This window comes from Empidonax traillii, unplaced genomic scaffold (assembly GCF_003031625.1).
Source record: "Empidonax traillii isolate 1590-97213 ecotype Southwest subspecies unplaced genomic scaffold, ASM303162v1 scaffold773:size403244, whole genome shotgun sequence".
Taxonomy (NCBI): Eukaryota; Metazoa; Chordata; class Aves; order Passeriformes; family Tyrannidae; genus Empidonax; species Empidonax traillii.
Window position 1 is genome coordinate 229,780 of NW_020955966.1, and position 27,370 is coordinate 257,149.

At 37.6% G+C, this 27,370-nt stretch overlaps 2 protein-coding genes across 3 annotated transcripts in view; one reads left to right on the forward strand and one right to left on the reverse strand.

The window, feature by feature from the left end:
- The window catches only part of TBCE (tubulin folding cofactor E), a 25,992-nt gene extending 3,320 nt beyond the window's left edge, over positions 1-22,672 (forward strand). Inside the window, exons 2-16 of the mRNA XM_027901323.1 lie at positions 559-643; positions 6,064-6,256; positions 7,354-7,438; positions 8,131-8,230; positions 10,604-10,706; positions 14,776-14,852; positions 15,116-15,211; positions 15,811-15,875; positions 15,965-16,029; positions 16,479-16,631; positions 17,357-17,510; positions 18,055-18,123; positions 19,185-19,244; positions 20,578-20,669; positions 20,924-22,672. Of these exons, the coding sequence (XP_027757124.1) occupies positions 559-643; positions 6,064-6,256; positions 7,354-7,438; positions 8,131-8,230; positions 10,604-10,706; positions 14,776-14,852; positions 15,116-15,211; positions 15,811-15,875; positions 15,965-16,029; positions 16,479-16,631; positions 17,357-17,510; positions 18,055-18,123; positions 19,185-19,244; positions 20,578-20,669; positions 20,924-21,016 (1,490 nt within the window). The 3' untranslated portion in view covers positions 21,017-22,672. The remainder of the gene's footprint in view (positions 1-558; positions 644-6,063; positions 6,257-7,353; positions 7,439-8,130; positions 8,231-10,603; positions 10,707-14,775; positions 14,853-15,115; positions 15,212-15,810; positions 15,876-15,964; positions 16,030-16,478; positions 16,632-17,356; positions 17,511-18,054; positions 18,124-19,184; positions 19,245-20,577; positions 20,670-20,923) is intronic.
- Positions 19,774-27,370, reverse strand: part of B3GALNT2 (beta-1,3-N-acetylgalactosaminyltransferase 2) — a 33,368-nt gene continuing 25,771 nt past the window's right edge. For both annotated transcript variants that reach the window (XM_027901324.1, XM_027901325.1), the window contains exons 8-12: positions 27,018-27,201; positions 25,250-25,375; positions 23,241-23,400; positions 22,758-22,814; positions 19,774-22,397 (exon numbers count right to left, since the gene is read on the reverse strand). In XM_027901324.1, coding sequence (XP_027757125.1) covers positions 22,263-22,397; positions 22,758-22,814; positions 23,241-23,400; positions 25,250-25,375; positions 27,018-27,201 — 662 coding nt within the window. In that variant the 3' untranslated portion in view covers positions 19,774-22,262. The remainder of the gene's footprint in view (positions 22,398-22,757; positions 22,815-23,240; positions 23,401-25,249; positions 25,376-27,017; positions 27,202-27,370) is intronic.

Sequence of the window (27,370 nt, forward strand, 5' to 3'; positions counted from 1 at the left end):
GGTTGCACTTGGAGTAACATATCTGGTGTGGGACCATCCCAGTTCAAGAGGGATGCAGTTAAACTTGCAAGGGTCTCAAAGATCTCTCTGCAGGAGTCTTGGAGAACTGCCAAGGGCGTCAAGGGCACAGACCATACGTCTGTATTGTGGAGAGAGGTTGAGGGATCTGGGCTTGGTTAACGTGGTGAAGGAGAAGAAAAAGTAGCACCTAATAGCTTCCTGCAGCTATTTGACAGGCAGTCACAAAGATGACAGAGCCTAATTCTCCTTACTAGTATTAGATTATATAATAAAGGAAAGTGGCCACAGCAGGGAAATCTTTTTCCACAGTACTGCAACACTGAAATAGGCTGCCCAAATATGTTGGAATCTTTTCTCCTTGCAAATTTTCAGTATCTGGCTAAGTAAAGACTTAACTGGCTGACTTGTTTTAGAGCTGATGATAATCTCCTGCTTTGAGAGAGAGGGTAAGCTAAGCGAACTTCAGAGCTTTCTTCCAACGATGATTTCTATGACTATGATGCCATGCATTTTGAATGTATCTACCACTTTTCTCAGGAATTTGGCTGGGTGTGGAATGGGATGATCCTCAGAGAGGAAAGCATGATGGCTGCTATGAAGGGACACAGTACTTCAAGTGCAGGTGAGTTGATACACAGCTTTGGCATGTCATGCACACTGAGTAGATGGTCATGAGAAAATGCCCTATTGCAACTTTTAGGTCAAACCCTTCTGTCATCAGTTGGCTGTTATTTAAAAGATCGTAGTTCTGAGTGTAGTGACTAGCTTAGCCATAGAGGCTGTTGCATTGTTATTAATCTGGTTACAAGTATTAGAATATTGTAAATACTTAAAAAATACGAGTTATGTTTTCAGATATATGTAATAAAATGAGACTTTTGGATGTTATTAATATTACCTTTAGTTGGTTTTAGAACTTCTATTTTAGTTAGGAAATTGGTAGTTCCTACTAACCTTCCTTAAGTAATTCCAAAGTGAAATATTGGTCTGTATTAACTGTCTCAAATACAGTTTAGGTCTGGACTTAATGTGACCTGCATTTATCTTGTTTAGGGAAAATATCAAGTTCCTATTTGGGTTATATTTTTATCACTGTGGAATTGCTAAGTATGTTCACTGCATATACTACATGCAAAACATAGTGTAGTTGTGGGGGGGTTTTAAGTATATACAGGAATTATATTTAAGTGTAAAGATTTGAGCACTTAATATGTTTGAAATTGTGGAATACAGGATTTTAGGGTTGATACTCACTGCAGCAAGTTGTTGATGTCCATGCCAGGGGACACTGCAACAGCTAAAAGTTTGTGAGTTAAATAGTAACTGGATGAATTCATAAAAGAAAAAGTCATCAATAGCTCTTAAATACTACAGAGTGCTAGCTCAGTAAGTTCCTGAGCACTGAGGTGGTGAAGGATGAGAAAAAAACATGTGTATAGACTCTTGGTGTTTTAGCAACCATTAATGTGCTTCCAGGAAATGAGATCTCAGAAAAGGATCTCAGTTCTTGAGGTAAGAATCAACTCTTTGAGTGAGGCTGCATATACCTGTAACAAATGTAAATGTTGTGGTCTTTAAACATGTTCTTAGAATACCTGTTCTTTGTACTCTGCTTTTTTCCAATCAGAAGAGGACCTTCTGGAGTCTAAGAGATTCAATAGTAATTCCAGCAGTCCACCATGACACATGGACATAAATTCCACATTTGTAGTTCTGGTACCAATTGTGAAGATGTAGGGAAACTCAAGTAAAAAATGATTACCTTATTTTCCCAAAAGGATGCTAAAAAAAAAAATCAACAAAACCTTCCCACAACTTAAAATGTCACCTCTTTACTACTGCTGTTTAGGGAGGGAATAATATTCCTTTGTCTATATATATACATGTATAAAACCCATAACATTTCTATTTTTTTTCCTTAAACCTTATCATGAGTATCCTTTGCCTACAAGCCTACTTTGCTCACTCCCTAAATTCTGATAAGCAGAAACAGTTGATCGAGTAGCTTGAACTGTAAACAAATGCAATGGAAGGACTTTTTAAATTATTTTTAGGGCAATTTTAAAAATAAAGCTTTAAAAAATGTATCTTTCAGAGTGACATTTGAAAATAGGATCATAAGAGGAAAATATAACTGAATTTGAGATTCTCACTACCAAAGGATCATTTTTGTAGTCCTTATCTTAATCAGTAGGTCTGCTTACTGTGATCTTAATGTGTGATCTTTATAGTAAGTTTTTTGAAAATATGACCTAAACTTTTACATTTCATGGCAGTACATTTATCTGGGTCATATATTATGTGGTGATAATTAAGCTTCTTAAGATATGAAAACCAAAGAAAAAACCAGCCATATTTCAAAGTATGCTGACATTGTGAGCACATTCATCAACTCTGGATCACCTAGAAATGGCAATGCATACTCTAGTGACATTTTTGTGAGTTCTTTTCCTTTATAATAGCAACTTAGTTTTTAATAACTGAGGAAGCTATTTTTTTAGCTGTCAGCTGCAGTAGTCTATGTGTAAATAAAGTATGTTCTACAATCCTTCACCAGAAAGGAGAGTAACCAAGCCTTGAAACATTGTTAAAATTTGTATACAGCTTTTGAAACAAGAGTATACTTTCCAATAGGTTCTTGTCCCACAGACCCATTCACACAGTTGTATGCGTGTGCTCTCCTGGGAGATGTGGCTTACTAGCACGCTCTCTTTCCCTGGGAATGCCAGTGCCTTAGCTACACACAACTCCTGTGGGAGACGTGGGTGCTCCAGCTTCCATATTCCTGCGCTGCTTCCTGACATCCATTAATGCTTGTGTTGGTAGAAAGCACCTCTGAGGTCACGCGTGCACACTGAGATGTTGTTGTTCCTCGCTCTGTCTGTCCTTGCTGGGCACAGGCTCACCTCAGCATCTGAGCAGGAGGCAGCTCTGTCTGGCCAAGGCAAAAATGTGCTGCTGGTGGGGTGGCTTTTGATATTGTCAAACCAGGTTTCTCCTTGCTCAGAAGCTTGCTTCTGCAGTCAGACAGCTCAAGTGTGTAACTGTTATGGTTTATGTACTCCTGCGTTACTCTTCAGGTACCGAGAAGTGTGCATGTGCATTTCCGTAGCCTATGAAGAGCCATCATGTGCCCGTAATGGTGAGCAGTGCCACCACTTTATTTTCCATTAGCAAAGAATGATGCCAAGTTTCCTCTTTATTCAGTGAAAGCTGATTACTAATCCACATTTTAATGAATATCTTTGAAGTGCCCTGGGCACACCAGCAGATGGGCTGTAATGCTTCAGGCTACTGCATCATGAGTAGGAAGTGTCCTACAAGATGACTTCTGAGACTGGGGGTCAACCTCTCCATTTTAAAAGTCAGTAGGAAGTCAGTATTAACCAGAGCCAACTGGTTGCCAGAGCCCCACTTGGGCATATGCCACATTTTCTACTTAGTGAAATTGGGCCGTATCTTCTACCGCTTCATTTCCATACAGTGTTTGACCTGGCTGCAAGAGATTTTACATACATGGGAACAAAATCCCTGTTCTCAGACTTCTGAGAGTTCAGCTTAAGTCAGGTTGATCAGTAGTCCACAGGTTCTTCCATCTCATGATACGCAGCGCTGGATGACTCTTTGGATTAGGGTTTGTCTGTTTAGTCCCCAGTTAGGAAGACTGATTGCTAATAGGTATGCTTTTTCATCAGTCCAAGTGCTGTACATTATTTGTTTGATATGTACATACTGCTTGCACAGTTCAGATGCCCTAGTGTGAAAGTTAATGCAGGCAGTGTATTTTAGGGAAAATTGAGTTACAGTGATCTCTCTCCTTGAATACACAATCATTTTGTCCAAAAATATGTTCCCATTGCAGTCCCCTTTCCTGTCCTTCATGACAGTTCCTGAAAAGGTAGATCAAATTAAGAGAATGGAACTGAAAAAGAAACGTAGGCTGTGCAATGGTATTAAGTATATGTTAGATACTATATAAAAGCATGCATAGTACTTTGAAGTGATAGCAACAGGAGAGAGAAACCCTATGATCTTGTGATCAAAACAAAAATGAAAGAGTCTTGAGAGATAAATACACCCTAGTTTTCCCTTAAATAAAAGGGGCAAGGTAGCTAGTTTCCCTTGTGGTCCTTTTCCCCCTAAGGATAGAACTTGCTCCTAACAAAGACAATGAGGAAGGAGATGCCAATAGAAGTGGTGACCTGAGAGGACAGAAATGGACTAAGGAATGGGGATGGTGATGGAGAGACCCGAAGGGCTTGGCTATGCCAGAGATAATGGTACAACAGGGGGGATGTCTATGTGGACTGTCTAGATTAGCTCTGGTGAGAGGGCTGGGGAGAGCAGAGGGAAAAATGTAGCAGAACTATTGAGTGCATAAGAGATAGTGATGACAAAATGGAGAGAATCAAAGTGATAGGAAAATGGACATGCAGAAGGACCTACGGTGAATTACAGATAGACAAGAGTACAAGGGTTTTTTTCCAGAACCCCAGGTAGAATCCTGAAGCTGTTTGACTTAATTAAATGCAAAAGTGATATACTTTGCAAATAAGAGATGTTATAGTTAAGGTGGTGAAATTGTAATTTACTGTTTTCAGAAGTCGTATTAAGAAAGAGTCACATAACATTTAAACCAGTCAAATGTTTGCAAGCTATGAAGAACTTCAAAAGGAAAATTCTTAAGAGAAGGTTACTGGATTAAAAATGTAGAGTATTCAAAATACTTATTAAAAGTGAGAAGTACATACCAGATTTATATTCTCTACAAGTTTGCCTATCTGCTTGTTTTGTAATCGTTGCACTCTGAACTTAGTCACTGCAAAACCAGACTGGAAATATTTTGAAAGTAAATAATATGTACTTTCTCCCCAGATCCTTCTTTAGGATATGAGAATACTTCTATCTATAAGTATTAGAAATGTTAATGAATGAAACTAGCACTGGAAATTTCCGGTACTGATTTTTTTATGAAAAGAAGTGAATATATGGTGCCCAGCCTATTCCATCTACTTGTAAGAGGTCCATAGGGTTCAGGGTCTATATAAGAGAATTTTGAGCTTTGTAGCCTTATGGATTGCTAATTAGCCACTTGATGTTTACATGCTGTTTTGAGAAGCTTTATTCACATAAGTGACAGGTAATCATAGCTAGTAACTTTTTTCCTGCTGTTTTCTGGCTGATCCTCCTATGAAATCCTCCATCTGCTCTGTGATACTATTCCCATAACTTGTCTGTGCTAGTTCATCCTGGATACTGTGTTTCCTTGCTAACTTGTATAGAAAATGTCAGTGCAATTGCATGGCAAGAAACTGTCATGCACCAGTTTTTTCAGTACTCAAGAAAAAAACAAGAAATTTCATAGGACTTTGTAGAACATACATTATTAGCTGGATATTTCTGTTGAATATTCAGTTTCAAAATTGTGACCAAGTTAGCATCAGAAATTTTAAAAGTTTGACTTGGTATATAAGAGTTCCAAGTGCTACAATTTGCAGCTTGTGTCATTTGTGTGGATGGAAGCACAAGGTTGCTTTCTCTTAGAATTACAAGGGAATTATGCAAGTCAAATATGATACAGCAATGGCTATCCTGAGTATTCCTATGGGCCTTAGGCTGTGATAAGATTCCAGACACATTTGTAATATGATTTAGATAACTTTGTGTCTATCCATAGGTAGAAACTTAATTTTCTAGCGAAACTGAGTTCATAATGAGTTTGGAAACAAAAGAGCAGTTATTTTTAATACTGTCACTGACACTGTAATTTTGATGTGTCAGTACATTTGGAGAACTGGGGCTTCAGTTCTCATGGCATCTCACAATGTGAACTCTTCTGTCAAATACTATAAAAGATACTTTGAAAGTCTTAGCTGGTCTCAGTGAGTGGGAACAGTGATGTTTAAAATTAGTTTGTAGAATTGCCTTTTGACTGCTTTGGTTCCCAGTATTTTTTTAAAAAATAATAATTAGTACTTTTGAGGCTAATCATTGTTACTACAGCTTTTCATATTTCACCTTTTCCTGGCTCCTCTGTTCTAGGCATCCTAAAGGAGGATCATTTATCCGGCCAAACAAGGCAAATTTTGGAGTAGATTTTCTTACTGCAGTAAAGGATCGGTATGGATTGAATGATAAGCAAGATATTCAGTATGGGACAGAGAATACAGTAGTATTTGGAACGAAGACTGTGGAATTTGTTGGCATGGATTCTGTTGCAGAGCAGCAAAGGCAAGTATAATTTATGAAAATCTAAGATACGTTATCAGTGATTGATTAGTCAAGTAGTATTTCAACTGTAAGGAGAGGAAGCTGACTGCCATGCATATAATATTGTCATATGTCTAAAAGTAAGCCAAACTGCCTTATGGTGGAAGAAACAAGAAATGTTCCTATTGTGGCTTCATCATTTACAGGTTTTACCCATAGGAACTGGGATTATGTCACGTTTGAGTACTCACAATCCTCATTTTGATTTCATAAAGTAGAAGGTGATGATATCTGGGGAGGAATGACAGATATCATGATATTGGCAATCATCATACGCATGCATGGTCCATTTTAAATAGATGTGTTCTAATGTTTTCTTAATATTATACAGTATTATTTAATCTTTGTTTACTCATATCTCTAATGACTTTGTAACTAAGCGAAGGAAGGCAGAAAGCCACTGTAATGCTAGTGAAGAGGTCTTTCAGTCATTTCATGTCGTGTTCATGTACCTGGAAGGGTAAGAAAGGAAGTAACTTAATGATGTGTAATAAATTGCAGTTTTAACGGCCTCCAGCAGTAGAGATGTATTTGTTCAGTAGGTGGCAGTCTCCTTCTGAGCTGATATTCCACAACTATTCTCCCTTTGTCTCCCAGATCATACTAAGCAGTCAAAAATACTTTTTTTTAATATAAATTATTTACTAAGTGATACAAAGGATGCCCAAATAACTCAGAACCTCTTGCAAAAAGTATCACAAGAAATCTGTTTAACTTGGAACCTTTAATTAAATTCCAATTTGCATAGCTGTGTTTAATCTGTTTTATTTCTCTTTTTTTCAGTTGGATAAAGGGTTTTGGAGGAGTGTGGGGGGTGGGAATTGTGATTCAATCAGACCTATTTTGTAGTAGCAATGTAAAGGCAAAAATCAGAGATGTTTTCAAGTAAGAATGACACTGCAATGTAGCAATCTCTATACTGCCAGTTCCAAAGGGGAGGATATGTATTAAAAGGATGTTATTTATACAGGTATTTATACATACCTGTTTCTGTTTGAAGATTAATTAACAAGATTCTGTTTGAAGGTTAATTAACGGGATGTTTCTTTCTCATTTAGACAGCTGAACAAACTGGTAGATATCTCGGTGCGTGAGTGTGCAGTGAGCCATGCTGGTCAGACAGAGGAAATCAGCAGAACGTGTACCAGTATCCTTTTTTTGCTACATTGCATGATACCACAAGTAAAGTACATATTTTAGCATTCCAAGTGTTCACTTCAATGAATGATACTTGTATCCTTTTATTAAAAAATGATTAAAAGTGTAGTGTATATTCAGAAGTTTAATGCAATAGTCGCAGAGTTAAAAAGTAGATGTCTACAGTTTTTGACAGGAAATGCAAATTGTGGATAAAAATGCAAGTATTGTCACAGATTGCTACTGTGACTGCAATTTCATAAGGCTTCAGCAATGTTTTTTTTTTAGAATTTACCCTAGAATAGATAACTCCATAAAAGTACAACTAATATGTTCTGTAGACACCAGAGGTTTCCAATATATAACAAATAATGCGTTCAGTATACTGTGTGTTGTGGCAATGTTACAGAAATACAGAGAAGGTATTATTTGTTCATTTGAAAGGACTGGTTAGAGTTCCTGTCAGTACAGAAATTAATCCATTTTAGGATTTGAAAAGTTAAGCTATTTTATAAATCTGTAAGCCATGTCCATACCACAAATCAAAATAAAATTTGCTGTGACTGAGCAGTAGTACCTCTTAGCCCAAGCAAGTGTAATCTATTTCTGTTTGCTTTATTCAAAACCAAACCCTAATTCTAATTTCTGAAAAAGGAAGTTCAGATCTGAGATAAGTTTCTTTTTCTTAACGTGACATTTCAGATATGAGGCATATAAACCTATCAAAAAATCTGCTGTCATCTTGGGAGACAGTAATAGATATTGCTTCTCAAGTTCAGAATCTGGAAACACTTAATGTCAGGTATAAATATTCATGTTTGGGTTTCTCTGCCTTTGGGACAGGGACAAAAAACAAGAGACTCAGGGTTTAGCTTTCTAAAGGTAACAGGATACCTCAAGACTCATTTTAATGGAAGATAAGTTTTTAAATACTTTATTGGGGTTTTTAACTCTTTTTCTGAAACAACTCGTGTGTGCTATATATTTGTACACATCCCTTTTCAAGGAAAGACTAGAACTCTAAGAGTTTAGCATCTATGTAAAACTAAGTTCTGGATAAGTGTTTGGGACAGATGAATGCTGACTGGAGTTTTGTAAAATTAGAAAAATCAGTTGCCTGAAAAATAGAATACAGATTTCAGTCATTGAACATTTACAGGACTTCAGAGACTTGTCAACATGTTCAACATAAGATATTGCATCATTTTTATACAAATTGGCTTGTTGGTTCAGAATTACAGATTTAGGCAGTTAGATTGAAAGTAAAAAAAATTACTCAAAGTACTTTTACAGGCAAGAAGAAGCAGAGAGTATAGAAATGTAAGTTTGCAATGTCATAAGATGCCCTTACACGCTTTTGCAACATCTAAGACAATTAATTCTATGGATTTTAAAGCTCAGTTTCCCCCAAGGCAGAACTGACTTAACCTGTAGGAGTTTGAAGCTTGCCTGAGAAAGCTCCAGTAACACATCCTTACCTCTTTTAAAACTTCTCGCTTAGTGTTTTTTAATCAGGTTTAGCAGTAGCTGTCTGTTTGCCTTCTGAGTTTGCAAACCTGTTTGGGTTTTTTTTAATGAGAATTTTTTGAAAATTTTTTCTGCATAGAAAAACTGTGAAGTAAATATATTTTCATTTTCTTTAAAGTCTTAATGCTTTATATCTGGTTTTTATTATTGTTGATATATTCTGACTGCCCAGGCAAGTTATAACACTTAGGCCCATTTTTATTTAAGAATGATGTTTACCAAGTGTCCTGACATTAAACTGAAATATCAGTAATGCTTTAACCAAATGTTAAGTATCCCAAACCCCATCCCATTTCTGTCCTAAAATGATGCTGATAAGAACTGTGGATCATGGTGACAGATCTAGGGGGAAATCTCTCGTACAGTGATGACACTGGAAAAGGAGGGAGGATGTTGTTAAATAAAGCTGCAATTCTATCAAAACAAGAAAGAATTCACAACATAATTTCAAAATAAAGAATATTTCTAGTACACACCTATGCACCATAACTGGCACATGCCAGAAAAATCTTCTGGCATGAACTAACACAATGTATTAAAGTCTGTAAATAGGTAGTAGCCTAAACCACTGGGGTTTTTAATTTATTGTTATAGTTAATATTGCAAAAATGTATTTTTTTAAAAAGTTGTAGGTGTTCCATTTTCTTTGCTATTTAGCACTGAACAGCTGTTTGCAACCTGGGTGCTATTTGTAAATCTAACTTTACCTAGAGCATATCATGATTTATTGTTATCAGCATGTGTGAGAATACAGAGAATTTATTTTAATTCACCTAGAATATTTTTTTCAGTTTTTCATTGTTGAGAAGTGTAGATTAGACTGAATGGTTTTTATAAGTTATTTGTGAAAAAAATAGAAAACAAAATGAGATTGATGCTGGAATCTGATGCTTACAACTACAAACTGACACAGTCTCAATTAGTTTTTTATTGTTTTGACCTTCTGTTTGTTTAAAAAAGAAAGACCCTTAGAAGGTAAGTCTGCAACTGATTTTTATTTTTTTGTACATGGAATGTTGGAAGAAGAATAAAAGTGATTAACCATCCACCAGCTCTATGTGGAAACTTTACCCATAAGTAAGCATGAACTACACTGAGAGATTTTTATGAGGACAGGCAGGTAGATTAGGTAAGAAATAAAAACTGCTGTTTAGAGGTGAGTAACGAAAAATGATTTGAAGTCTGCAGATCTGAGAATCTTTTTATCTTTTTTTTTTTTTTTTTGTAGTGATACTTTGCCGTTGAGAGTGGATTTTACATACTTTTGTTTTACTGACATCTGGATAGTCATGTAGGCTCTTCATTTTCCTTTGACACTAAGGAGTTTGATCCCAAAAATCTGACTTGGTTTCATTTAATATTAATGAAAAACATAATTTTCATGTTCAAAACTTAGGGGAAAAAAAGGAGAGGAAGAGACCACGGATGAACAAATCTGCATTCCTGAAGGAGAAAAGTAAATTAGGAAAGAGTATGGTTGAATATAGCTAGAAGTATATTTTATTATATTTAAAAATCTATGACATCTTTGCAGTGATTTTTAAATTTTTTTTGGTGTAAACTGGTTTTCTCTTTATATGTATTTCCAAACTAGTAAGTTAAATAAATGCAATTATTCTTTATGCAAATAATTATTCTTTTTATACAGTGAAAACAAAATGAAATTTCCATCTACAGCAACTTCTATATCCAGTGCATTTTCAAATTTGAAGATTCTGGCACTTAATCAAACTGAAATAACATGGACAGAGGTAATAACCTTTCCTGAGTTTGTTTTTATTTAATACCATTAGGTTTTGAGTCCAGGAAGGCACAATAAATATTTAAGCACTAAATTATTCTACTGAAATGTAATCATCCTTAGAAAAGATGCTGTGGGGTAATTGCACTAGTTATGTAGTTAGTTACATCTGTAAATTGCCAAGTCAAGATAAAGCAGTTGGAGTATAATTGTCGAAGTGAAAACTTTTGGTTCCTTGTAGTTGTTGAAGGTTTATCTGTACTTTTATGCGTGAAATAGAACAAAAGCAAACGGAAAGAGAATACATCAATATGACAAGAAATACTTGTTTTGGCATCACTGTGCATCAACAGGAGATTGGCTTGGTATCTTTCCACATACCTTTCACATTCTTGAAATACATGATGCTTGGTTGCGTGCAACACAGAGCACAGAATAAACAAAGCTCTGCCTTTTAGGTGCTGAAACAGGCAAACATTTAAATGACTCTCCTCTATATGATGTCTTATTAAGAATGAAGTCTGGTTGTCAAATATGTTAGTAGTGGGCCTTTTTCAGAGATGGGGCTTAGGAATTGCATTATTTGGACTATTATTTGGATTTCTCAGGGGCAGGTGTTATAGTACTGCATTGTAAAATGACGTGGATTTTCATATTTTGGCTGCCAGTCACTATCCAGTAAAAGTGGGATTTGAGTAGAAAGAAGCTTCTTCATTCTCCTGTCTTGCAGCAGGGCTTGAAGATGATCCCTGCTATATTATTGTTTAGTGTCCATTCACTGAGCTCTTAAACCATCCACGGGGTTTATGGTAGGACAGCTGATAATCCTTCCATAACAGTGGCAGTAGGAATGGTGAACTGAATGGAAGAACTAAGTGGCTACAAACACTTTAAATGTCATCTAGCACTCACCAGAGTGAATCTGTGCCTTGTGCTGTTTAAAATGTTGGCAGCTGCCAGCAGCTTTCCTCCATCCCGGAGTGACCAAAAGGCTGGTTGGAGCCATTGCTGCAGGCAGATTAGACTTCTCTAGGGGTAACTAAATTTCAGAGAGAAGCCCCAGGTTAGTCAGAGCAATTTAAAATTACGTAAGTTTTGCGTTTGTTGTTGAAACTCTGCTCTGACTGACGATTCATCACTGCTGTAAAGATATTTTTTGGCTCAGAAATCTTTTTTATAAATCTGAAATTTGTTCCAATTCATTCCCTTATAAGCTGGGAGACGTAAGCCTGTGCCTAAAAGTGCTGTTTCAGGGTAGTCAAACAAAAGGGAAAAAATAAAGGGACCTACCTGACATCAGTACTCTGTGAACAAACCACTTGAAAATGTTAGTGCTTAAGCTCTAAGGAGAGTTACTTGAAAGGTCAACTTTTAAATAGAAAATAATAATGAATGTAATCCAGGAAAAAGAGAAGATATACACTGATTGTCAATCTGAATACAAGCAAAGTCTAGAAGTCCTAAAAATGTTTTAATTCAAGCTAAAGCAATTTAATGGTGAACAGCATTTCCAAATAGCTTACTGTCATATGTAAGAATATATGGTATTGTCCTTTAAAGAGAAGATTTATTTTGGGATTTTTTTATCTGTTCCTTTGTGTTGAAATATTTTTTACAGTAGAGGGACATGCTTAACTGTTATGCAGTTATACACATCTCCACATTTACATGTCCTGAACATCAGTTTTCAAAAAAGTTCTTTCATTATTGTGTTATTTGCATATATCTAGATACATCTGAGATTTCTATTAGTATACCAGTAAAAGAGCTTATTGCTGTATAATTGATTGTTCAAAACATAACATATAACCTTCAAGATGGAAAAATGTCCTGTAAAATATCCTGAAGTTTGCAACTACTGACTTAGAAATGGAATTCATGCATTTGAGTGTAAAGAATTCATATTTATGGTTCTAAAACCTTTTTTTTTCTTATTCAAATCATGTTACATTTGTTATTCAGTTTTCCAACTAAGGTCTTACATTCATAATATAATCTACTATTACACAGGGTAAAAGAAAAATCTGTGTTAGAACAGAAGTGCAGGATCATGTTTCTGACACTAGCAAGTAGCAGGTAGTTGGGAAAAATTCTAGGCAAAGGGTAAGCATATGGTAAGAGCTTCTTGTAATCTGGAATTGTGTGTCTTTATGAGCTTGAGACTGTATATCTCTATTTAATTAAACTTTGTGGATTTTTTTGTTTCATGATTTATCTAACTGTATTAAGAACCCATTTGAAAATGTTGCTGTCTGCATCTTTTAACATTCAATTTAACCCTTTCTGGTTTTTTATACTGCTGCCTAAAAATTTCATTTAATGAGTCCCAATATTTTATATGGCAGTAACTGAGAACAGCTATTCTCTGTTCCATAGCTTTGATTCTTTTTTAGCTTTTTTGTACCTTTCCCATTTATATTATTTGCATCCTGGGATAAAGAGACTAAAAATGCAGGAGCACCATGGACTTAGAGACACTTGTTTTCTGTCATCTTTATTTCTTTTGTAATAGGTCTTGCATTTCCATTTTTCTGGTTTTGATCAGTGGCTACTCCACTGGCTATTTGTTACAGCCTCCCTACCAGCTCTCCACAATAAGCCTCCAGTCTTTCCTGAGTGTTAATTCAGTGTCAGATCTGTGAATTTTTGTTTCTGTGGAAGCTGAGAACTGGGCAATTTGAGTTTCTTAAAATTGTGATGTGACCTGTCATTTGGTTTTGCCAATTTTCTAATCATTTGGTCAATCTATTGAAAAATCTTCTCTTACTTCAGTTTTGTGCAATTTTTATATTCCATCCATCCATCACAACACAGGACTGTTGTGGAGGAATCCCCCAAAGGTTCTCTGTTGCTGAACGCGCATCTCATTTCTCTTGACTCTGCAGGTTTCTTGTCATGCTTCTTCACCACCAGTAGATAACTATTTTGGTATGTCTTGTTGACATGGAGAAACACTATCCACATTAGAGAGATAAAATATTGGTGTTTCCTGCTCTTGCTTTGGAGCAGGAGAAGTCGTTATATCTGACTTTGTAAGTTTTTGTGTGTTGCAGATATGGCAGCAGGATGATGTTTCATATTTTTGTGCATGAAGCAGTTGAGCCCCAAATCATGTGCTGCCTCTTGAAGAGATCTCAGTGTTAGCGCTTTGTGTTGTATATATAATGAGACAGTTATATATATACATCCAGCTGTATGACTACATACGGCAGTAATGGCCAAGGACAGGGGACATTTGTAGGAGAACGGGTTAACTATAAACATAACAAATTGAATTGGATTGTCCAGACCTCTCAACTTCACTTCTTGTAACCTTTGTAACCTCATGTAAGCTTTAGGTGATTGTGCACTGTGCACCTGTATGTCTGTGTTCTTGCATCTCAAAAACTCTGAATCTGCTAGTCAGTTACAGTCACATTTTGAAAAGAGGCGGAGGGCTTAAAAATAATTTACTACCTACAAATTCGCAGCAAATAGGGATGTAGATGGATGAAAGAGCCCCTTTAAGTTTCCTAACCAAGGGAGGAGTAGCAGGATGAGCTCACACTTAGTTTGACTCTGGAGAATACACACCAGAAGAAACTCACTGAAAAGAATAATTTGCCACATGCAGGCACAAATCTGTAGAAAAGCAGTCAGTGCCAGTGCTTATGGAATTCCGTGTCCTAAAACTGAACAAATTTTGACATTTTCACAGTTGCATACAAGACTCTGTGTTACGCCATATGCAGAGTTTGTACTGCCATTTCCTCACCTTGTCATAGGGAAAACCCGGTCACTGCAGCCCACTGAATGACATTCACTCGGTCTCCAGGTCACACAATCTCAGCTGCAAGGGCAAGCCTGGGACTGTAAGTCCTGTGACTGCAAAAACCTTTTGATGTCATCTGTGTTGGTATGTCCAGGCACTGGAGAGCCATGTGGACAAAAGGGAAGACTAGGAAATCTTTAATAATTGTTTCTGTGGTTTTGGGAGCTACAGCTTGTTCTGAACGTGTTGAGAGCAAATTTGCATAAAATATAGTTTCTGGAATATTTTTTCCCATTTTTTGTTATATTAAATAAAGTTTTGCTCTTAGGTTCTTCTTTGTGCTCAAGGATGGCCAGCACTTGAAGAGTTGTACCTTTCTTGTAATAATATTACAGTTTTGGAAAGGTGAGTAACATAAGTCAGTCAATCATCAGTGAGTGATGTACCACAAAGTTATGTTGTACATAAAGTTACATTCCTGTAACACATCGCTGTGACATAGCTGTAAAATAATTGATGCAAACTTCACGTGATGTACTTCAAAACATTTATAAATGTACACGATTATGTGCATGTAACTATATACTTAGGAAACTAGTGTTTTCATTAGCTGATAACTTTAAATGTTCTGTGTTTCTGTGTTTTTTTTTTTTTCCCCAATGTATCAGGCCTGATAATGTCCTGAAGACCCTGAAGTTGTTAGACCTTTCAGACAACCAGTTACTGGATGGAAATCAACTGCATCTAATAGCACATCTCCCCAGGTAGCTGTAAACAAATTTGCTGGAAATTCTTTGTCCTGGATATTCATCTCCATAGTCTTTGTTGACTGAAATATGATAGTATTGATGTTGCATGAAAGATTTATGAGATTTTGAAGTAGTGGCATTTTGCCCTCTTGAGGAGAGTAACTGCATTATTTAGTTGAGCTATTTTAATATAATTCTCCTTTTGTTGCATAGTAACACATTCTTAAGCTGTGTATTATTAGGTTTTCATTTTATACTTATTAAACAAAGGTATTTTACCACATTTTGCTACTGTGCAGAATTATCATCTTTCACTGAACACAAAAATGGCATCCATGATTGTAAATAGCCACAAGTGATTTAAATCACACATTTTAAATCCAGGAGCCATTCTGAAAGCTTGAAATTGTTGCACCTACTCAGAGAAAATTTTATTCCCTGAACACTGATGAAGTCTGGGAACTGTCTGTGAGGCTGCTGTTCATTTGTCAGTGATTATGTACAACGTCAAAAGTTGTAGGCCTTTATAAAAAAGAAAAAAAATTAGGTAGTATTTCTTTACAAAAAATCTTCCTGTGCCACATACAGTGATCACTTTATCTATTAAATTTCAGATTAGAACAGCTAATACTTAGAAACACTGGCATATCTTCTATACACTTTCCTGATGCTGGATTTGGTATGTAAAAGAAGTAATTTATTTATAGTTTTATAATTCAGTCCATTTAAAGTTTTCACTGTTGTCTGGCAATTTACTCTTTTTCCTAGGATGCAAGACTAAAATGTTTCCTTCACTAAAACGCCTTGCAATAAATGACAATAAAATATCACAGGTAAGTTACATTGTGGTAGTTTCTCATTTTGTAAATACACGTATCTTTGTTAAAAAATAACTTGCAGTTCACTTTTTAAACTTATCTGGTTGTAAGATTCTGAGATAACTACTGAATACTTTGATTAACAATTAGGCATCACTTAAAAGTGTAAAAACATTTCTTAACGTGTCAGTTAAACATTTGGTTATAGTAGCTAGCCATATCCCTCTGCTACCTCATAATTCTAATGATCTGAAATTCTGACTTGCTCCTTGTTTTGTTTGTAATTAAATGTAGTGCAGTGCTCCCCTCAGGTGAATGAACAGAATACAAGTACTTGGTTCTGATGATCAGAAGAATATTTTCAGTCATGTTTATTGTACAGGAAATGTCAGCATTACCATGTATTATTCTGAAATGAAGTTACGTTTTATGTTTCCTCAAAAGACTGTTCCCTTCCATTTCAGTGGTCATCTATCAATGAGCTTCATAAACTGCCAAGTTTGCGGTCTCTGCAGTGTAACAATAACCCTCTCATGGACACAGAGAAGAACCCAGAGACCCTGATACAGCTAATTATTGCCAAGATAAGTCAGCTGGAGGTTTTGAACAACTGCGAGGTATGTGATATTTCAACAAATTGCATGAGTCTGGGGAAAAACATTAATTCACTGCCCGAGGAAGTGTCTTCAGTTTCTTTTAAGGTTATTGATTTTTTGCATGCAGGAAAAGTAAAATGCCAACTAGTCCATGACCCACATCAGTGGGGCAGCTGGTAGGGCTACAAGACCAAGCCCTCTCTGTGAATGTTGCTAACTCAGTGGGGACTAGGATAAGGTGGGTCAATGGTGGTTTTTTCAAATGCCTGTGTGGTGTTGAAGTTGAAGGACTATTAAAAAAAACTATATTCTTAAAAAAAAAAAAAAAGGCGCACTGTTTCAGTGACAGCAATACCAATGCTTCCTTTCCACAGTAGAAAAATATCATTATCTTAACCAAATCAAACCTTCAGCAAATGTTTATCAATCATGAAGAAGAGCAGAAGCAGTGTCTAACCTACAGCTACAAAAAGCATCCTTGTGTCATCATATATAGCAAGATCATTGCTCTGATGTTCATTTATGGCTCAGTCAGTGCACAGACTTAGGGGCTGTAGGATTCTTAATGGCTCTAAAATGTATTGAATATGGATCAGTCAGTATTTGGTGATATGGTTTGTAAGGTTCTTGGTACTGTTAAACACACTGAATACCAAGTAATACCAAGGAGTCGGTGTCAATAATTTGATTTTATTCTCTGGAAAGTCAATACAATTACATTATGTGCCATTTCTGTGTCAGTACAGATCCTTCCTGCTGAAAGAAGAGGAGCAGAGCTTGATTATCGCAAAATATTTGGAAATGACTGGTTAGAAGCTGGTGGGCACTGGGACCCAGAGAAAAACAAACCAAGCGAAGAATTTCTTGCTGCCCATCCCAGATACCCATCACTCTGTCTTAGTGAGTACAAGTACAGTAAAAGTAGCATTTCCTCAATTCTGGCACTGTGGCAGCACCGTTTTGGTCTGTCTTCAACTTCTCTGCCCCTTGGTGCTTTTTCCATGTGCTGCTACAGCCTTAGGAATGCCCACGCATCGGCAGGCCTGTGCGTGAGTGGCTTTTGCTCCCGTGGGGCAGCTGCACAGCACTGCACCCTTCAGGGCACTGTGCCTCAGGAGCTTGGGCTCACTCCCTCAGAGATCCCAACACCTGTGAGCATCTGCCCCAGCAGCATCACCCCTGCTGGTGAGCAGGCAGTAGCTCTCTTCACCTGGGGCTTTTCCAAAGTGGAGACGTTAAAGCAGCACCTCCGTGTCCCAAATGCTCTGGCAGGTGATCAAAGGTCATGTCTGCAGCAGTGCTTGCTGCAGCAGCCCAACACTTCCTGTGCTGAGGGAAATGAGGCAGCAGGCTCATGCCTGATCCTACACCACAGTGCTCCTAAGTCTTCTCTTGAGTTTTAGTCTTGAAGGGTTCATGTCTATGTGCACTTTCCTTCACACAGAATATGGTGCACCTGAAGAAGGAGAACTGAAGGGACGACAGCCTTTGACTCTGAAAAATCAGCTTCTGAGTAAGAGGCCAGAAATGGTCAAAATTGTTCTTTCTGCATTTAGAATATTTTATAAGCTTAATGTTTCCTGGGTGTATATGGAGGACAAAAGGTTAAAAAACCTTTGAGATGTCACAGAGTTCCAGTTTGTATTTCTGCTTTCCTGAACTGTGAGTTTGACTAGATCCCTGCTTTTGTGTACTCTCTATTTCCCCCTCAACCCAAGCCAAATGACTTTATTAATTATGACAATAAAGAATAGAGGTAATTGATACTCCATTCTGACATCTGAATGGCTTCTATACAGAAGACATCTGAGGTTTAACCTCAACCGCACTGTTTTCTGGTATTGTCTTCTTTATAACTTGTTAACTTTAGGACAGATAAGAAAAATATGGGTAGCTTTGGTATTTGAGGCCATCAGTATACCTAATCTAGGTTATAGACTGGACTTGCAAAGTCATGTAGCTGTGTTTCCCAGATGACAGAAGAACAGAACCTTTCTCCACTCCATGGGCAAAACAGTATTTCAAGGCATTATATTCTAAAGCATTTAGGAGGAAGACTAAATAGAACAAGGAATCTAGTTGGCTATATGTAATATAAACCTTTTTTCAAGGATAAGTCTTTTAATCTCTGTAAAAGAACTGGGCTAATAATGTTCTTAGAATCTATTTGTATGGTGCTTTTGAGGGCCCAAAGCCTGTTTTAAACCGAATAAGCAGTTTCCATTCCACTACCGGTTATTTAAATAAACCAAAATAGACATTAAGCATTTTTAGGTAAATACTCCTTTTGACCAGAAAAAACATCTTATGCATCTGGGAATCACTTCTAAATACTTTCCCTAATTTACCAAAGATGAATAAAAACTTGATTATTTTAATAAAATTCCTTTTAATTTTTCAGAGAATGACTAAATGCTGTCTTAGCTGCTCAGATGCAGGCTACATCCTAATTTTTTTAGACGATCAGGCTGAGCTAAGGGAAACAATTTGTTATAAAAACAGACTGGAAAGACTGTGCTCCTGCTAGAACAGCCTTATTGTTCTTTCACTAATGCCTCACCGTTCTTCCTTAAGCTTTGACAATTAAGTGTCCTGAGAAACCTGAACAGAAGCCAGTAGAGAAAAAGCTACCAGGTAAGAAATCTTGGCTTGTGTTCAAGCAGTTGTTTTGTAGCTCCTTTTCAAATAACTGTATTAAAGAATGGCAGCTGCCTCTGGCTTTGTCAGCTCCTAAAGGCCTTCCTCTGTCATATAAAGAAACGTTGAAAGTAGAAACGGTTTGAAAAAGTCACTGTTCTCCTGGCCTTCATACTTACTTTCAGTCCAGCATGAAGATTGAAAGTTGATGCTTGTCTTATGACCTCTGCTGCTGGTTTCATCATTAATGTGTTTGAGGCAATTAAAGGCTAATTAACTGGTATTAAATCTGGTGGATGTGTTAGCCAAGTAACCAGAACGTGAAGTCCCAAGAGGCAACTTCGTAGTCTGCGGATCTAGATACCGAGGTCTAGGATGTAATACATTAAGTTAGAAATCTAGTTCTATCAAGTTTTATCTTCTATCATCTTTTAAAGTTTTAGTGCTTCTAGTGAGACTAGAATGAATAAGACTGTTCTAAATCAAGCTGATATTTTGGAAAGATGTGTCCGGATGGAGTTGAGAAAAAAGACTTAAGCTTTATTCTAAAATAAAAATCACATTTATTATCACAAGTTGCATAAAATCAGATAGATACAGCTTTTACAAAAATGTTCGATAGAAAAATATTTGTCTAAGTACAACATGTGGTATTACAGGAATAACTCGCTATTGCTGTGCCTTGAGATAAAGCTTCAAAAGAAGTGAAAGTTCAACCAAAATATTGAGCATATCTATTGCAAACACAGGTATCGCCTCAGGAACAAACTACATCTACTCATTCAAGATTCATTACAAAAAATATCCCTTACTATTACTGACTTCATTGTATAAACAACTCTGCTGACAATTTGTTTGGGACTAATACTATTACACCATCCCTAAGAATGGCACTAGTTCCACAGTGACATTCGCTTACTTGTGCTGGGAGAGCCAATTCCTGGTAATGAAAACTTCAAGGAACAGTTGTCAGATGCAAGTAGTCAGAACGTGACTGGTACGTGTCCCAAAGGTCACTTAGTTTAGCACGGAGAAACACAAACTCAAAAATGGGAAGTTATGAAGCCGTAACACTTTAATTTGGTATATGGGATCGAAGCGCTTAAACTGCAGTAGCATATCCTGCTGTATCCATCACAGATTAAAGAATTTTCAACTTGATATTAGCAGTTACGATTTCAGGTACCAAAGACGTTATTGCAGTGTTAGAACTGAAGCAGCAATACAGCCTTTCACTGTTGCTATAAGCAAGTAAAGTGAAACACTGGTCCTTAGCTGCAGCTCAGTGGCAGCTAATAACTAATAACTTTTCTTTCTTTCCCCTTGACAGAGTCTATGACTATTCAGAAGGTCAAAGGACTGCTGTATCGCCTATTTAAAATTCCTGGTTCAGAACTGAAACTGTCCTACGAAAGTTCTAAAGTAAGTTAAAAATGGGTAATTCAGCAATAAAATACTTCATGCTGCTAAAGGTCAATAGTATGTTCCAAAATACTACCTAAGGAAAGTCATTTCACTTCAGGAGGGCAGTCTTCATGCTGTAATTTAGGACCTAATTTCATTCCTGTAATATGACAGATTCTCCCTGACTGCAATTGCCTGACGTATATTTGGTTTACATGAAGGGATTTCAGTTTAAGTCTGAGAGGTGTCTTTTTTCTCCTTTCTTATTCTAGCTGGAAGGAAAAGAAGTTGAACTAGACAATGACTTAAAGCCTTTGCAGTTTTACTCAATAGAAAGTGGAGACTGTGTGTTAGTACGGTGGTAAGAAGGGACTCTTTTGCTAGACTGAAGGAAAAGCCGACACAGGACCTGCAGAAGAGTGACGGAGTGCCCGCAGGCAGCATGGACAGCCTGTGCCTGAACACACCTATGGGCGAACACGAGTTTCACATGTGGCACCAGAGGGCTTTACAACTGTACTTTCAGCTCCTCGACCCAATCATCAGCCTCCCTGAAAGCATCTGCTCATTTCTCTTACTTGAGAGATACCAAATAGTACTTAAATGCTTCAACTAAATAAAACTCAATGTCACCTTTCTGCCAAGATTTTATACTGCCTTCCCACTGCAGTGGTGAGAATTTGTTTTACTGAACCGAGTACAGGGTTTAGTTGTGATCTCTTTGCTTACAAGACAAGATTAGTGCTGCACTGAGAGGCTACTTGCTCTTTGTTTCCACCTACGTCCAGCCATCTTTAAGCAAAGGAAACCCAGCAGTAATTTTAGAAGTACCTGCACAGCCTTGGACTATTAAAGTCAAAATCTGATAGACCTTTATTCTACCCTACAGTGTTAACATACCACAGTATAAACAAGTTCTCAGCACAATGCAAAGCAATGCTACTTATTTTACATTCTTTAGTGTGCTGTTCCTCAATCTTACTTTACTTTCCCTTGTGTAACCTCAGATTCATATCTAAAAACACAGTGAGCTCTCAGAAATCCCTCCTAAGTTTGCAGTTCTTGAAGATTTGGTATAAGCAAACTTTGATAGTGTTTTTACCTAAAATGACAATGTTGTATAAACAAACTAAGCATAAATCCTAACCCCATTGCTGTCCCAGCCCCTGCACAGACGAGGGCACCCCCTTAGACAGCACAGAACCTGCTGCAGTGAGACTTACCGGATGCCCTGATGCTGAGCACAGCTCTCCACTGGATCCTGGTACTGCTCTATACTGAGTTAAATCAGTAATTCTTTAATTTACAAAAGACAGGCTAGTTGGCATTCTTAAGTGCATTTATTAATTACAAGTAGGTCTTTACCTTTATATAAAAAGGAAATTTTTTTATCTTAAACATTTTGGTTTTTGTCAGATCAATCTATACTATAGAAAATGAATAGTATCAGTCCACTTGTAGTTATCAAAAGGGATGTGCAAATATTGTTATACTTAAGTTGAAACCCAACATTAAAAGGTACCTTAATATTTCTCATTGTTCCAGGAATAAATCAAAATGTACACTTTTCCATGATCATTATACACTACCCTGTTTTCCAAGGCAAGTCCATCATCTTTCCTCACATTTACATGGATCTCCACAGAGTTCCTTTAATCTCCAGAGCTCTCTCAGTTCCTGGGGAGAGTACTGGGGGGAAGACAGCATGCCACTCTCACATGTCTTCTCACACAACCAGAGACCATCCTGTTGGAGAGAGAACCATTTCAATAGTTTTTCCTACACAGAATTTAGTCCCCAGCAATTTTCAAGAATCGGGTGTTCATGGTTTCTAGCAACAAATATTGCACACAAAGGTCCCCATATTATCAGATCAGAGAACCTGAGGGGTAGGGATGGGGTCTGCAGGTAGTTTGTGGCAGTTTTGTGATCTTTCTTTTAAATACATCTTCAAATTTTGTTTGACTTTTTTTTTTCCCCCTTTGGATTTTAATTCAATGGTTGTTTCAATTTCTTTTTAAAGAAAAAACATTCCCCCTATTTTATGCTACTTGGAACAGGTGATCTTTTTCTGTGGGATCAGACAATTAATTCCTTCAGACTTACTTGATATCGCTTGGGTCCTACAGCTGCCATCCAGATGCCCATGCTCACATCTTCACCCTGAGATGACACATTAAAATAAAAAATACAGATATTAGCACCAGGAAGGCATAAAGCATGACTTGGTGACCTGGAATAAGTTGCATCATGTACCGGCAGTAAAGAATGGTACTACAATAACTTACATCTGACTGTTTAAGGGCTGTTAAATTAATCCTCCCAGCTTTCTTGTGTTAATATGCTGTTCTTAGAAGGACAGAGTACAAAACCAAAGATTACAGCTCCCAAGGTTCTCAGTCCAAAACATCTAACATCTGTGTTTTGACCTAGAACAGGCACTAAGCGTAGAGACCACAAAAATTCCAAAGCCAGCATTAGCCAGGAGAACCCAACACTAACACTTGAGCAATGTCCTTTCCAACTCATTCAGTACACGCTGTGTCAAGACCAGTTTAAGACAGTCAACCTGAACCAACTCTTTATTACCTGGTACGTCTTTAACCTTTCAGAGTTGCTTGCCAGCCACTGAACAATGTCTTTGGAGATGACATAGCCGGACCCACAAGCAAAGGCTGGATATGCAGGACTTGGATACTCCAGCTCTTGCCATTTCCCAGTTCGATCAACTGCCCAATTTAGTCTGAAACTGAAGACCATGTTAGATATGAGATAATTACAGAGAGCCCTCTGTGGAACCTACAAACACTGCTAATAGTCGAAGTAACACTGATAACAAACAATATTAAGAGGAAGAAGTAGAAGGTGATCCTAATTATAGTTCCTAGCCTCATTTCTCTAGGGCACACATCTAATTGAACACAAGTGCTAAAATCGTAACTATTGTTTGGTCTCAATCTTGGGTGATAGGAGAAAGTTCTCAGAACAGAAACCAATATTGACACAGTCAGTTCTTCAGCATGCTGCACCTTGCTGCTGGGGTTTTGAACCAGGAAAGCACATGCATCCTTTCCTATGTTCTATAACACATCCGGGTCCTGTTACTTAACCCCTTTGGTTAATCAACATGACACAAAGTCAGTGCCTCCAGCAGGCATGGAGATACAGCGATGTTACACAACCCATTTTCCTGATAAAACTAGTGGCTGCTTAAAAACCAGGAAGCAATAATGTACCTTCTCTCAGCCATCTTCCAAATGGAACTCAACAAAGTGGATGTTCAAAGGCTGCCATTGCTGAATTAGAAAAAAACCTTCCTGGCAGTGGTGTTCTCTAAGGAAGACTTAGAGAGGCCACTACCAGAGGCCTGCAGGAAGCCAGTAGTGCTCTGTCTGCAGTCCCTCCAGACAAACTCCCAGCTCCAGGCAGCATGGCAGAGCTTGCTGCCACGCCGTGTGGCCCTGTGGACCCTGTCAAACTGCCATGTGAGGCAGGCAGAAGCATCCTGCTTTTCCTTTTCGGGAACAGGCTGGTACTGCACTCCCCTGGCCTTACAAATACTTCATGCGCTCACAGATAAGTGGCATAACTGTGTCAGTGCAGCGGGTTCTCCCCTTTTTACAAACAAGTTCAGCATTGCTGAGTTCAGACATGAGCTACTAAGAATTGTCAGCTCAGACAAAAGCCCTGAAAGGAAGAAATTACAGCTGAGTGGCAGATCTGTTATCAGGCTCTGCACATTCCCAGTGTAAACTGACATGTTAAAGAACCAAAGAGATAGAAGTCATATCTGATACTTGAATTCACTTTAGTCTCAGTATTTCCCACTCTACACAGCAGGAAGGGTGCAACCCCCTCCAGACTGAGAAGCACCTGCTTTGCTAATCATTTTATACTTCCATAATTATTTCAGCATCATTCCCTACACCTCACACTTGCCTTAGCTGAGGACTGTGACTATTAGAGAATTTACACTTGAAGATGTCACCTCTACAGATCTTTGAGATAACAATAACAGAGCCAGCTATTTCACACACACTTGACCACACACCTTATTAAATCACTTTATGAGTAAGCAACAGTCAGTACCAGATTTGTGAAGCAAAGCTGCAAAGGCCTGTTTTTCTTCAGTAAGCAGATGGCAACAGGAAGGGCCATTGTGCCATTATGCTACGTTGAATGTTATAGAAGTGTAGAGTTTCTGCTGTATTGGATGCTATACCAGAGCTACAATGAATTCCATGAATGGAAGGGAAGATGTGGGCTATTTTGATCCCCCATGTTATTCACAAGCATGATACAGGCTGGGAAAGTTCACTCAAAAATTCATTGATCAGATCTACCATTTCAAACAGCAGCAAAAATGGGTAGCCTGTCACTCACAGATGTCAAAATAAAGTGCAGACCATAAAGAAAATTTTGTTTACTGGTTTTTGTCTTCTAAGATTCAAAGTTCTCACACATACAAAAGGTCCTGCCTTTTCTAACTGGCTCCCTTAGGCAGAAAAGGGGAACCCACATGAAATTAGACTTAAATCACTAAAATGTTCACTAAAGACATGGTATCTCTTAAAGACAAGTTAAGAAAAAAAACTCACTTTCCCCACCAAATGTTTGGCCTGTCCAAATTTTTCTGCATTATCCTGTTAAAAACAGCCTCCAAATCAATGTAACAGTCGTCATCTGTCTTCAGCAACAAGTCAAAACTCGTTGATTCAACTGTCCTGCAGCCAAAAAGAAAAGTGATGAGATGCTGAGCCACACACCACAATCTACAGATACACAATACAAGGCTCTGTAAAAGTTTTTGGGAAGCAGAAGGAGAAGGAAGAGGGAAGGAATGTCTTTCCTACCCTTGACTTTTAAATGTTTTCTCTATCAACCAAGACTGACTGCTTGTCCTACAGAAAGCAGATGCAGCTGCGTCTGAGGATAATCTTACAACATGGCCTTGTGCATGACCTGAAAAAAACAAAGTTTTGTTCTCCAGGACAGATGGTGGATTTATTAATGAATCTGTCTTAAATCTGACTTCAGGAGGATATGAATCCTTGCTGGTGATGGCAGCACAGCTGTTAAAAGCCACTGGCTGCACATCAGTAGCTTCCTTTCAGGATGAGACAGTCAGTTCAATGTAATGAGAAGGTTGTAGGTTTTAACAAACATCTGTGGAAGCAAATCCATACTCACTCTTTCTCAGTAAAAGCACCCTTCAAATATGAAAAATATAATCTTTAATGTCTTCAATAGTTGAATGTCTGACACTCATAAAATGACAAAAAAAGATTCTAGGAATCATGGCTGAGTTGGTTACAAACACTGCTTTTAAGGGTAATTTCTCGTAACAAGAAAGGCATTTTTTAAAGCTTTTTATTACTAAATCTTGAAGTATTGCTAATCTGTAAGAAATGATCATGAAGATCTAAGTCTTGACATTTAAACTTTTAGAACTGAAAGCATGGTTCACTTTTTCAGTTTCATTCATAACCGTGAAATTTGTTAAATACGTGAATAATCTTGCAAGCAACTAAACTGAATTCTGGCTAAATTACAACTGTAAACTATATTTCTTACTCCACAGCAACATCAGTTCATTGAAACAGTTGCCTCAGAGTAATGGAAATAACTGAAAATTAGAGGTAATCACTTATTAATCATAGACAATGTGTTACACTATGAAAATTCTTCCCATCAACCTTCTGTCTCCCCTGTACACAAGCTTCCCATCCTTCCCCGCAACTCAGCACTGGTGTGGCCACATCTAGACAGCATGTGCAGTCTCAGACTCCTCAGTACGAGAGGGGCACAGACATACGGGGTGCAGAGTCCAGCAAGGGCCATCAAGATGGCATCTTTCCAATGAGGAAAGGGGAGAGAGCTGAGACTGTTCAGCCTGAAGAAAAGAAGGCTTGGAGAGAGCTCATTAATGTATAAATATCTAAAGGGAGGCCGTAAAGAGCTGGAGCCAAGCTCTTTTCGGTGGTGTCCAGTGACAGGACAAGATGCAATGGCCACAAATGGAAACACTGAGTTAAGTATTCAAACTGGCCAAAAGTCATCCTTTGAAAGACTAAAGCTGCTAGTTTTCAGTTAGATCCAAATTAAAAGAAATTACAAGGAGTCACGACAATTTTCACACCTGGACTCTTAGGGCAGAAGCCTGTCTTGCCAGCTTGTGCTTACTTGAGGCACCAATGGTCAGCATTCAAGACTATAGCTGTGGTAATTTTAGTCACTATATGCACCCAAAATTGCGAGAGAGAAATACAACTTGATGAAGTAAATCACATAAGGCATGCATTTTATAGAACATCTTGCACTACAGACAGCAACATTCTGAAGAGAAACACTTTATTTTCAGCTTACCATCGGTAGAAGTTCAGCAGTTTGGTGGGAACATTTCTGTACGTGTCAATAACATCTACAAAAACAATATCATCATAGGTACTGCTTTCTTCCTTCAATAAAGTATCTTCTTTTTCAAGGTTTTTTATGTGATTTGTAAACCTTTCCGGACGAGTATGGAGGTTTTGTAAAAGAGTATCACCTTCTGAAAGAAAGAACACCCATCATTAAACAAAGATGCATATCTAGGTACTATTTCACATGTTTCTCTTAGATCATACATGATCCATTGACAAAATTAATTGGAAAAGGCATTCAAATTAATGGGGTTATGAAAATCCTGCAATTAATTTTAAAATTTCTATGAAATGGTA